General features: G+C 42.0%; 1 protein-coding gene across 4 annotated transcripts in view; it reads right to left on the bottom strand.

Moving 5' to 3' along the window:
• Vps13b (vacuolar protein sorting 13 homolog B) overlaps window positions 1-13,356 on the bottom strand; it is a 399,494-nt gene that overhangs the window by 51,164 nt on the left and 334,974 nt on the right. For all 4 annotated transcript variants that reach the window (XM_050163211.1, XM_050163229.1, XM_050163202.1 and 1 more), the window contains exon 44: window positions 1,097-1,252. In XM_050163211.1, coding sequence (XP_050019168.1) covers window positions 1,097-1,252 — 156 coding nt within the window. The remainder of the gene's footprint in view (window positions 1-1,096; window positions 1,253-13,356) is intronic.

The following is a 13,356-nucleotide window of genomic DNA, read 5'->3' as shown; positions in this document are numbered from 1 at the left end:
GGACAGTCAGTACTCTGAGGGGTGATGGTCTAACGGGGGCTCCTTTCCCCTAGGTTTCACTGCTGTTGTCGGCAGTCACGAGAACCCGAAGTCGCTGCCCGCCTGTACCTAGAGAAGAGCCCCTGTGGCTCCCACAGAGGGTGCCCTCCCCAGGACTAGGTGCTGACCCTACCAGGTCCCCAGTTCTTCACAAAAGCTCACTCTGCCTGTTACGATCCAGATGCAGACACGGATGTGAAACCCAGCTATTGTGTGTGTGATGAAGCCACTTTTCAGATTTTAATACTTCCCTTTTTTCCTTTCTACTTTTGTCATATGCTCCATACTTGAAAAACATCTTTTAGAAACCACATTTTCACATCTTAAGAACACACAAAAAAAAGTGTCAGATACTTTTTTCCCTTTGCAGTCTTAGAACTTCAAAAACGGCCAAAAGGAAGTTTTATAAAATACGTAAAAATATGTGCTGAGGGCTAAGGTTTATATGCCAAGAGTTAGACTGCAGTGAACTTCTGCTGCAGTTAACGTTCACTCTGAGGAGAAGCAAAGCTTGCTGGAGCGTGGCTCGGCTGTCAAGGGAGAGACTATTCATAGGTGACATGCCTGAGGACAACTCTTGGTTATCCACTGGAGGATTAGGCAGTCCCAGCTCTCTCCTCTCTCCACTCAGAAGAGGCCTCTGGCTATTCCACAGCTCATTAGCACCTCTACCAGAAGGCAGGTGGTGACAGAGAGAGGTGGAGCTAAAGTCAGTAAATTTTATTGCTCGTTAGCACCTCCTATAAAAGACAGGGACAGGGGTTGGGAGCCACCACCATCAACGCATCACCAGCAGGGACGGGGCTGGGAGCCACCACCATCACCAGCAGGGACCTGTTGGAGCCACCACCATCACCAGCAGGGACCGGTTGGAGCCACCACCGTCAACAGCATCACCAGCAGGGACGGGGTTGAGAACCACCACCATCACCAGCATCATCAGCAGGGCACGGTGTCAGGACAGAGGCGTTGCTTCGCTTCCTTGTTCCTTGATTACAATTAGGATTCATGTCTGTTACACACAGCGCCGTCTGGGCACAAACGCAGGGAAACTCACCTGTTTTTGCACTCCGCTGAGCAGATGAACCTTGATGATGAGGGAAGCCGTTCGACCTTTGTACTGAATCGTTCTAATAAATGTCCCGGCATGATCCACACTGAAGGGCTCTGACCAACGCCAGTTGCCCCAGCCTTCAATACAGATGTGTAACAGCTGGAAAGAAAAACAATAATCGTCATAATGCCAAACATGCCAACAAAAATCTAGCCCTAAAACGAGTCTCGCTGCTGGAGAACTCTCTGTTTGCAGTTGCCAGCATGTGTTTTCTTTCCAGGCTGCACCACTCATCGACCTCCAGCTCGATCACCAGGCTAAGAATAGCAAATGTGCCACAGTCAATGTTGTTTTCCAGATCACATCTTAAAATAACAGTCCTATCAAATGGCCAAAGGTCTGCTGAACATTTGAGGAGGAAAAGAGGCCATTTCATTCATTTGGAGGACAGGAAGGTTTAACTGTGAGATCAAAGAACATTGGCCTTGGCTGACAGCAGACTCTGCTAAGTCTGGCTCATAGTGCAATTTTTGACTATAAATTACCGCTTAATTTTTTTCTTTTGATAAAACACAAAACAGAAGATGCAGTTTACTTAAGATAGCTCTTATAAAATTACAGAATTAAGCCAGGAAAATCAGCATTTTGATATGCAATAAATGCCTTGCCCCTCTATCCTTGCATTCTATCCCGACTGTAGCTTTCACAGCAGAATCTGCTAGTGTCTCTTACTCATCAGAACCGGGACTGCGGTAACAGGTGCTTTTGTGGTCACTCAGGTATTTACTATTTTGGCCATTAATCATTAACTTAAACCATAAAAAATCAGCTGGGTGGTGGTGGCGGCACACACCTTTAATCCCAGTACTTAGGAAGCAGAGGCAGGCGGATCTCTGTGAGGCCAGCCTGGTTTACAAGAGCTAGTTCCAGGACAGGCTTCGAGAAACTCTGTCTTGAAAAAAAAAAACACCTAAAAATCAATTTAACGAAATATCTATATTAAACATAATAGTTAGCACTTCTTTATAAAATATAGAAGCAGTGTTTGATACACTTTGTAATTATAAGTAAACTGAGAGTTTAAGGAAAGCATTTGTAGGAAACAGAAACCTAACACTTTTCATTCTATTATTTAGTAGAACTAACCCAAGGAGAAACTCATGGAACACTCCCAACTACAGACTAAGTGAAACTGAAAACATCCACAGAGCTACAGACCCACACAGAAGCCCTAAATGTACACACAGTGTTATCGTCAAAATGAGAGTCTTGCTGGAAGCAGATTTTTCCTTTTAATTTCAGCCTTGACAGCTTTAGTTTGAAAATTCCCCAAGGCCACTGTGTTACAAGACGTGTCTCGATGGCTGACCACAGCAGCATGTTCTTTGAGAATATCTAAGTCTCTCCTGGAATGTCCCAACATCCCCCAGCTTTTACTACAGCCTTCCTCAGTTCTTCCTCCACACAGGGGCCGATGAGCCCGTACCCCTTGGCGAAATATGGTCTCACCCACACATATCCTATAACATAAAAGTTCCAGAGTATCTTCATGGTTAAATATTGGGTACAAGGGGGTGCGGGGTGGGGGAGGAACAACTGCAGCGTTTGGTTGGAATCTTCTCTCTCTTTTTTCTTTCTTTCTTTTTTAATAGCAGCAACTGAGAATAAAGTTGAGGTTCACACAAAGCTAAAGGAAACAAGAAAGTTGTTTTCTTTGGAGACTAGTGGCTGGAAATGACAAAAAAAAAAAAAAAAAAAAAAAGGCAAGGTACTTAAGGTCAAATTAAGCTAGATTTCCTGATCATGTCAAAGGCTCTAGAGAACGTTTTAAATATACCAATATACAATGTGATTTTAATTGAGAATGTGCACATTTGCATATGAGTTCAATTTAATTAGAGCTGCTCCCTCCCGCACACACCTTCTATTACCTCAGCACCACCAAGGAATATGCTGCTGGGTTTTCCTTGGCAGTTATTTCTTCTCAAAATGCTGGCATAGACACTTTCTTGAATTATTAAAATTCAGATACATTTGGATTCAGTTCACACAGAAAAGCTAAGTGGTAGAAAACACGACAATTCTCCTCATATATGTATCAACTGGGTATGTGCAATGTTTTGGGTCTGCCGTTAAAAATATCTGCCACTGGTCCTTGCATGCACAGAATTTACCAGGAAAGTAATTATATTCTTAGGTGAAAACACCCCTGAGAAAGCCCTCGGAAGGCCCAGGAACACGCCAGTTGCCCTGCTCGTGGTGGGGTCAACAGGCCTGCGACCTGGCACTGGCTGCCCATGGATGGCAGTGACCAGATGTCCACAGACGCCAGGCTAGGGTGGGAGTCGTCGTCTGGTTTCCAGTGACTGAAGCTCCCAGCTCTAGGAACTGAACATTTTAACTTAAGAATTAATACTCCTACCTGGGTTTTAATTTCTAGACATAAATATGAAATTTATGTTGGACTTCCTAATTTTAGTGAGGTATCTTCTGCCACCCAGCCAGCACATCTTCATGTGCGGCCGTGTAAGAGAGGCACTGTGGGGGCACCACGAGAGAGATGAGGCACAGGGGTGCAGGCAGCAGGGGTGGCTATCCTCTGGGGAGAATGGCAGCCGTGTCTCAGTCTGGGTAGCGCTTCTATTGGTAAAGATCACAGTCCACCCCATGGCAAAGGTTCAGTGTGAGAAATGGAAGGCAGCAGCATACAAAGCTGAGTGACGGCTGCTGGGAAAGGGTGGGGTAGGAGTTAGACAAGTTGGCTGCGAGGAGCAGGGACCGCTTCTGAAGCTAAGAAACCTGTGATCTATTGGGAATCAGCGGGCAGTCGCAGACCCTCCAGCACAGCGAGCATGGCACTGGCAGAAGAGCAAGCGGTGTGTGGAGGCACAGGAACCACACATCAGGATGAAAGGCGAGGTGGGGGAGGCTCTCTTGTCTTCCTTTATCACTTGGGAGCTTTTCTTTTACTTCCTTCCTTTGAAGTCTTCCTTACTGACCAATTCCTCTCCTGCCCTCCAACAACCCAGGCTTTTCATTCTCTCTGCACTATTTTATTAGTCTTAATATTTTCCATCGAAGGGAAACTTCAGCAGGATTCTCTCTCAGAACACTTAAACAACAACTTACAGGCGGCAAGCAGGCAAGGGAGTGCGGCCACAATGCTGGGGGTCCCCAGGGACCCCGCGCTGTGCTGGCAGCCAGACTGAATGTGTAATTTTACTACTGGAGATCTCAGATGTGAGTTCTATACAAAATAAAACAGACTCAGTGGTTGGGGAGCTGGAGATCAACCCTGAGGACCACCCACAGACATGTCTAAAGAGAGAGCTCCTGAAAAACACGTGGAAACAGGAAAGGGAAAGGATGACTGAGTGTTGCACGCTGCATTTAAAGTTCTGGGAACTGATGCATTCATTATTCACTCAAAAACTGCTGCAAAGATTTTTAAGGCTCAAAAATAAATTGGTGAGGTTGTTTTTGTGTTTTAAGATTTAGAGAAGGGTATAATTTTTCTAAAGAGAAACTAAAAATTCCAGAAACTTCAAAATTTTTCATAATTCATTGTACTTATTATAAGGATTTTTGAGGCAGGTAAAATATTAAAATGCAATTCAAATGAAATAAGCAATTGGATATATATTGATATGTGTTAAACCTATAACTTTTCTATATATTAATATACAAAAACTTATAAGCCATTAATTTGTTAAACTTTAAAACTCATTACGGTAAGATTTTAGTCTACAATGGTAATTTAATAAATTTATTGAATAAATAAAACAAGAAACAAGAAACCCACACGGCCAGCCACACATTTTGGGTTTGGAGGAAAGTAGCTGAGAGCTGCCCATGGCTCCACAGCACCTGCCTCCCATTTCACACCCTCCGGGGAGCCACTGCCTGCTTTAGAGAATCTGCATATCTTTAAAAATGTTCCTTAACAAGGGGAGATGATGTGTGATACCCCTCTGTAGGCTACGAATATGTTTTATTACCACTGGTTATTAAAGAAGCTGTTTCATCCAATGGCCAGGCGGGAAAGCTGAACAGAGATATAGAGAAAGTAGGTGGAGTCAAGGAGATACCATGTAGCGGAGGAAGGAGAAAGACACCTGCCACCAGCCAGAACCTTACCTGTAGGGCACAGCCTCGTGGCAATACACAGATTAATAGAAATGGGTTAATTTAAGATATAAGAGTTAGCCAGGAATATGCCTAAGCTATTGACCAAGCAGGGTTGTAATTAATACAGTTCCTGTGTGATTATTCAGGTCTGAGCAGCTGGGAAACGAAAAAGCAGTCTTTGCCTAAACTGCAGAGCATTTCACACTTGTAGAACACAATTTTTCACTGGAAAGAATGATTAGGTAGAAATAATTTTTTTAGTACAGAATTTGAACTTTATGTGCAGCTTTTTTTTTTTTTTTTTGGTAAGAAAAAGAAAAATGGCAGAGGGCTAACTTATGAGACTTTCTAAGGTGACTGCCACCACAGCACATGGGCTCCTGTGAGAACAGCTGAAACAAAGAGTGAGCTGGCTGAAGGACACATGTCACCCGCGTATTCTACTGCTATCCTCAGAGTTCAGTCAGTGCACTGTGCCATTTCATCACGAGTTTATAACGGTCATTTGAATTTCCAGAGATAACTTACGATGTCCAATACCACACCTTTCTCATAAGTATTCTGGAACAATCAGTATTTTAATATATCTGTAAAGAAAAATCATTCATGAACTTCTGTTGTGTAGCGAGTCTCTCTTTGGGGCTGGCTGTCTACACTATTTGGAGGATGAGCAGCCGCACTTCCCATTTGCATATTGCCTCCCAAACAACGGGCTATCTTATGGGTATTTTTATGGGTATTTGCTTCAAAGACTAGGGGAAACAAAATAGGGATTTTTTTTTTTTACAAAAACTTTAATAATCAAACTTGTTCATTTATTAAAATTATCATTAATGGCATTCCAAATATTTCCTTCAGATATAAATACACATGGTTTAACAAGGAAAGCAATGATATACAGGCTTGTTATGGAAGAATTCATTTCAGCACCACATATGTTTCTAAGGGGTGTGGGCTTTCCCTACAGTTAACTATGAGTGACTAAAACGGCTGTGGTGTTAACAGACAGTTGTTCTAAGCTCGGAACTGGGTCAGCCTTTTTACTGTTAATTCTACTCCATGGGGTCTAATGCTGGAATTCAATGAACTCTGATATGCCTGTATATGAGTATGCATTTTTAATTAATAAGCAAAACAGTGAAAACGTCTTATCCTGTAATGGAGTTATATTGACACACTCCCTGGGCAGCACGGCAGCTGATGCGTGTCACGAATCAGTCGGGTATAACGCTTTGAGGAAGAGTCCAGAATACGTTGGCTGGAAATGATAAGGAGTAATTTAGGGGGCCGAGAAAGAGAAGCCAAGAAGATAAACTGAAGAGGACATCTGATGGTCATTCAGATTTGGATAAATATTCTTCAGTTTGTGAATCTAAATTGTTAGCTTTTGTTTGTTTGTTTAAAAATCCATTGTGACTCAATCCAAGTATAGATGATGGAGAAACCTACCCAAAGTCAGAATCAAAGCTGGACTTTGAGATTGCTCTCAAATGTAACAGTCATTGTTCAGGAAAATTTAGTCTAATTTAGGAGACTGCCAACACATGTCCTAAGAAAAGACTGAGTGGTTTTATTAGATTTTAAAATTATTTTTAGTCATTATGACGATTTGGACAACTAAAATTGTTATCTCTAATTTTTAACTAGAGAAAAAGAAGTTAATAGACAGAAAAGAAATCCAAAATTCATATTTATTTTCATTGAGCTGGGTTGTGTTGCCACGCTGAGAAAACATTTTTATAAAGCCTAAAGTCACCATGGTGACTGTGGGTTCTTGGAGCTGCTTCAAGCCCTGCAGTTGGTTTTCTTGCCCAGTGAGGGAATGTGCTATGTGAGACCCTGTCCTAACTCATGCTGTCCCTGTCACATACAAGCCCCTGGCTCCACAGAATGGGGTTAGTTCACATTTATCTTAAATCTCTCTCAACCTCCTTAAAAATCCACTAACTTGGCAAGTCAAGAATTATGAGAAATGAAATAATTTCATAACTGTGAAGTCATCCAACATTCCTGGTGTGTGACACTCACTGGATTTGGCAATATCGTGGGCATTATTCTGACCTTTAAATAATAAGTTCTTCTATATCCTGGAAACAATTAAAAGCATGGACACAATTAGAAGTGCCACATGCAATGGTATGCCACTGTCTTTCAGTTAATGTGTCTGTCACACAGACACTTGGAAATGGGTTATGATTACAGACAATCACATTATGCATGCCGAGGTCTTTAATCACATTCCCAATCAGCAATTCTCACAAGCTAAAAATGGCAAAATACCATTGTGCTTCAACGGCCCTGCAGCACAGCGTTCCTCCAAGTGCCGTCAACACTCATGTCTAAACGAGCCCTCTGAAGGACCTTTATGTTTAGACACCGAGGACTCACATTTGCAGGATAATGGCTTGTGGAAAGCCTAGGGAATCTGTAGTATGTATTCTCCAAACTACATTTCAATATCTAGAATTTACTGCCAGGGGAGAGGCAGAGTCAGTCCCAGCAGCCATTTCTCTCCTTCCCTCACCGTTGAATAATCCCTGGTCAGTCGCCACAGTCAGGCTGCAGAAAGCTCCAGAAATGGGCCCTGGGATTGGATGAAGCGCCCATCACAGCCTTATCACGGTGATCTCTTGTAAAAGACTGGAAAGGCCGCACTGCAGCTGATTTTTATGAAGAAACACACAGGTAAAGAAGCTGAGTCTCAAACTCCTGCGTCTGATATAAGGAAGTGAAGGTTTTCACCATTGCTAGATACTTAGTGGTGGAACCTGCTCTGGCCTCATTTATTCTACCACAGATGACTCTGGAAGACACTGGAAGGTCCCTTAGGGAATCCTTGATGAAAGTAAAACCCCTGAAGAAACAGAAGTGAAGAAATTGAGTCTGGACTCCTCTGTAGCTCTTCTGGTTGCCAAGTAAAATGAAGTAGGAAAGCCCTTGATGCCAAGCGGACAGTAGTTCCTGGTTCTCAAACAGAATCAGTGTTTACAGATTGGATTAAAATCCTTGCCAGATGGTCCCAAGAAGTGTTTATCTCACTGCTGACTTTAGCTTTCTTGATGTCAGCCACAATAAAAAGAACCTTGTTACTGTCACTGCGAGACAAGGCACAGAATCCTTCCTTCCCTAGTGGAGCTGTTAGCTGCAGACAGTTGTGCGCTGAACACGGATAAGGGTGATACTGTAGATTCCTGGGAAACTCTTTCCACGATTAGAGAAAAAGACATCATGTAGTAAATGAAATCTACTTTTAATACACAATATTTAGTAATTATTCTATGCAGTTCTAGTTTATGGTAAGTAATATCTTTTTTTTTTTTTTTTTTTTTTTACAGAATAAACACAGAAGATTAAGCAAGAGTGAGAACTTGAACGTGCATTTGAAACATGGCACTGGCTTTGTGACCAAAAAGGCGGAGATGGAGAGAACCTGGTTAAGAACCTGACTTCTTTGATGGTGTGTGTATGTACGTATATACACATACACACGCATATATTTTTAAATATCTGCATAGTATATACAGAGCCAACCAGAATGATACAGAAGTCGGGATTAGAGCACAGGATTGTTAAATTATGACTTTAAGCTTCTGATCTTGAGAACTATTAGAGACGTTACTGAGACACCCCCCCCCCACACACACCCCACTTTCTCTACTCAAAAAACATCTACTGAAGGCCAATCTAGGAGAGATCTGTAGGTTTAATTTCCAAATATAGTGATCCTCAATAAAATCAATGAGTGACCCACAAAGTTGTTTAAAAGATTACATTGTCAGGAATATTGCCACCTTAGACTCAAAGAGATAGAGTGCAAAATGAAGGGTCTTCAGACTTTCCAAATTCTTCAAGCAAAAAGCAAGCTAAGAAAATGACCAAGAGATGACTTTCACAGAAACAGATGGATGGTGCAGAAACTAGAGCCAAGAGCCTGAAGCTATGCACCATGGAGAATTCCTTCCTAACAGAATATGTGGGCTGAACTAAGAATCAAGAAATACCCAGCATCTGTCGGGTGGGTTTCAGAATTTGTCTAGACCAGCAGCCCCTGTGTGTCTCCTGGCATCAACAGGAACCTCTACAGGGGTTCTCCTTGGCCCACACCCTCATAGCACACAGGCCTCTTCACCACTCCCCACCCATTAGACCCTGTAATCTACAAACTCTATTCTACCCCACAAACCCAACCATCCTTCACAGCATTAGTGGCCCTGGAGGCACACACAGTGCTGCACCAATTGGAGGAAGAGATAGGTAGACATCAGTGCAAGAATACATTCAACAATACGGCGCACATCAGAACCCAGTGGTTCTACAACAGCAAGATATGAACATCCCAAAGAAGAAGAAGCAGAATAAGATGACCTTAAAAATAACTTAAAGAGGAAATGAAAAAATTACCTTAAAGAAACTGAGGAAAAGACGAATAAAAAATTGGAAGAAATCAATAAATCCCTAAAGAAAGCCAAGAAAAAAACAAACATGTGACAGAAACAGTTCAAGACCTGAAAACAGAAATAGAGACAATAAAGAAAACACAAGCCGAGGGAATTCTGGAAATGGAAAATCTGGGTAAATGAATAGGACTACAGATGCAAACATAACCAACAGAACGCAAGAGATGGAAGACAGAATCTCTCTCATTGGAGATACAATAAAGGAAATAGATTCATCAGTCAAAGAAAATATTAAAGCCAACAAAATCATAACACAAAACAGCCAGGAAATACGGGACACCATGAAAAGACCAAACCTAAGAATAACAGGGATAGAAGAAGAATACCAGCTCAAAGACACAGAAAATATATTCAACAAAATCATAAAAGAAAACTTTTCCAACTAAAGAAGGACATGACTATGAAGATACAAGAAGCTTACAGAACACTAAACAGAATGGGCCAAATTAAAAAAAAATAGACTTCAACTAAAATTAATCAAAAGTGATGGAGAAGGACATTTCATATTCATCACAGGAAGAAATCTATCAAGGTGAAGTCTAAATTCTGAACATTTATGCCCCCAATACAAGGGTACCCACATATGTAAAAGAAACATTACTAAAGCTTAAATCAGACATCAAACACCATACATTAACAGTGGGAGCCTTCAACACCCCACTCTCACCAATGGACAAGTCAACCAGACAGAAACTTAAGCCTATTTGAGTCCTAACACCTGTTAGGGTCCTTATTTCTCTGTTAAGTTTCTATAGTACATTCCATCAAAACACAAAAGAATATACCTTCTCAGCATCTCATGGAACCTTCTCTAAAACTGACCACATACTTGGTCACAAAGCAGTTCTCAACATATAAAAACATGGAATAAAACACTGTATCTTATTGGATCACCAAGGCTTAAAGTTAGAATTCAACAACAACACAAATTATAGAAAGCCCCAAAACTCATGGAAACCAAATAATATTCAACTGAATCACCCCTGGGTCAAGAAAGAAATTTAAAAAAAAATTAAAGTCTTCCTAGAATGCAATGAAAATGAAGGCACAACATACCAAAACCTATGGGAACACTATGAAAGCAGTACTAAGAGGAAAGTTCATAGCACTGAGTGCCTGCATAAAGAAGTTGGAGAGTCACACTTAGCGACTTAACAGCATACCTGAAAGCTCTAGAACAAAAAGAAGTAGACTCACTGAGGAGTAGACACGGCAGGAAATAATCAGACTGAGGGCTGAATCAATAAAATAGAAACAGAGAAAATGCAAAGAACCAATGAAACAAAGTTAGTTCTTTTAGAAAATCAACAAGATAGACAAACCCTTATCCAAACTAAAAGGCAGAGAAAGAATATCCAAATTAACAAAATCAGAAACGAAAAGGGGGACACAATAACAGATACTGAGGAAATCCAGAGAATCATCAGGTCATACTTCAAAAATCTATATTTAGCATAATTGGAAAATCTAAAAGAAATGGACAACTTTCTGGATAATTATGACATACCAAAATTAAATCAAAACAAGATAAATAATTTAAATAGCCCTATTATCCCTAAGAAAATAGAAATAGTCGTTTAAAGTCTCCCAAACAAACAAAAACCAGGGTCAGATGGTTTCAGAGCAGAATTCTACCAGAATTTAAAAAGAAGAGCTAATACCTATCTCCTCAAATTATTCCACACAATAGAAACAGAAGGGACATTGCCAAACTCCAGCACCTCAGGAAGATTTTGGTACTGCATCAACTTAAAGTGCCAGGCTTTGTTGACTCTCCATGTGAGGCCTTGCCCTTTCAGAGGAGTGGATGGGGGATGGGTTGGGGGAAAGTGGGAGGGGGAACTGTGGTTGTAAAAAATTTTAAATAATTTTTTTTTTTTAAAAAAGGACTTTGCTTCTGAATGCAACTGATTTAACTCCCGATTCCCTGGACTTTCTTCCCAAATGGGGATCTTAATTATTCAGAGCATTTCTTCCTGTCCTGAACTTCTGCAGCGACAGCCTAATAGGTACTGATTGTTGAAAACACATTCCTTAGTGCACATTTAATGCATACAACCAGAGAAACTAAGCACCATCAAAAACGAACAGAAGAAAGGAGACTGATTAAGGCAGAGGGAAGACAGGAGGACCTGGGAGATCACCAAGTCAGCCACTGTGTTCTATCATATAAACACCATCTTTCAATACTTTTGTGCATTTTTCTTATATTGTGAAGATGGCATTCTATATACAGAATTTGTATTTTTCTTTTGGTTCTAGGAGATAGCAACAATCTTATTTCCTATATAAAAACTTAAAAAGATAAGATTTTACTTTACTATATCTCTTTAAAAATAAACATTTGGTCCATGGTCCTACTGCAACAGGAGGCTGTTGATGTCTGCGGCCCATGTGACCACCAAAAGCCAAGTGGATGTCCGTGGTCTGGGCTGCCCACTGAAGCCATGCTGATGTCCTACCTAGCCCTGCAGCTTGACCGCTGCTGCAGGCAGGAAATCTGGCCCTGCCCCTTGCTGGCCACAAGCAGGAGAGCCTTGCCCCTAGCTGACTTGCAACACCAGCAGTAAGGTGGGCACAGGAGTGTTGACCCCATCCCTCAAAGGGTGGCACAGGAGAGCTGGCCCTGCCCCTCTTGAGGGGAAAGGGAGGCCTGGCAGAGATCCAGGCTGTTCAACCCAGCTACCACCCAGGACCAGAGGCAGGGCCCTAGAGTTGTTTCATCCCAACACCCACCCCTCTGATGAATGCTGGCGTGGGTCAAAGGGCCAGTCCTGCAGCGCCATGGCCACGGGATCTCCATGGGTATGGGCAATAGCGTGATATCTGAGAGAAGTCTCAGAGAGAGTTCAGGATTGTGGAGTAGCAGAAGCCAGAGGACGTGAACTAGACCAACGGCTCATGAATGAACGTGTGATAAGAGTGTGGAAGACGGGGGAGCAGAGTGGTGCACTTGAGGGGGACAGGAGGTGCGGCTGCCCATGGAGACCATTTCAGCAAACCACAACTGGACATAATGTAGACATCAGTGGACTGTGGGGACCCCAGCTTCAGCGTGCTCATCTACAGCAAAGCTCCTGCATCTAGGGCTCAGGGAACTACCAGGAAGTCTGCTAGGAATCAGTCTCTCCTAGAAACAGCCACACAAACTAGACTGGAGCAACGGCGATATCAAACACATGCCAGTGCGGAGGAGGAAATTCCGTGGGGCTGCTCCCTACACAGACTCCAGACAACTAATGACTGCAGCGAGAGGGGGAACTGACTGTTTCTGGGGCGGGCCTCTCTTAACTATCAATACAAAGTGGTCATCCCTGAGACCATATGCACACAAACAACAAGAACTATGCACTTGTACATACACATGTAACAATAATAATCAAATAAAAAGAGGTTATCAAGTTGAGAAGGGGACATGGGAGTGGTTGGAGGGAAAGTGATGAATTTTAATTAAAGCATATTTGAAAACATAAGCATTTGAGTATCTTTGATTTCTTAAGTGTTTCTAAAGTCTTTGCTCTAGTTTGTGTTCTTTTCTAACATGAGATTACTAAGGAAGTTACGGGGTCAAGGTTTAGGCTTATTTTAATGGCTTGGAAGCTTCTTACTCTTCCATCAAAGGGTGGGGGGAGGTGTGCTTGTAGGCTCCAATATGACTGGGGGAGGGGTGAAAATTCA

This window comes from Alexandromys fortis, unplaced genomic scaffold, assembly GCF_014885135.2.
Source record: "Alexandromys fortis isolate MF-2015 unplaced genomic scaffold, M_Fortis_MF-2015_v1.1 scaffold_17, whole genome shotgun sequence".
Classification (NCBI taxonomy): domain Eukaryota; kingdom Metazoa; phylum Chordata; class Mammalia; order Rodentia; family Cricetidae; genus Alexandromys; species Alexandromys fortis.
This window is presented reverse-complemented; position numbering and strand designations above follow the sequence as displayed.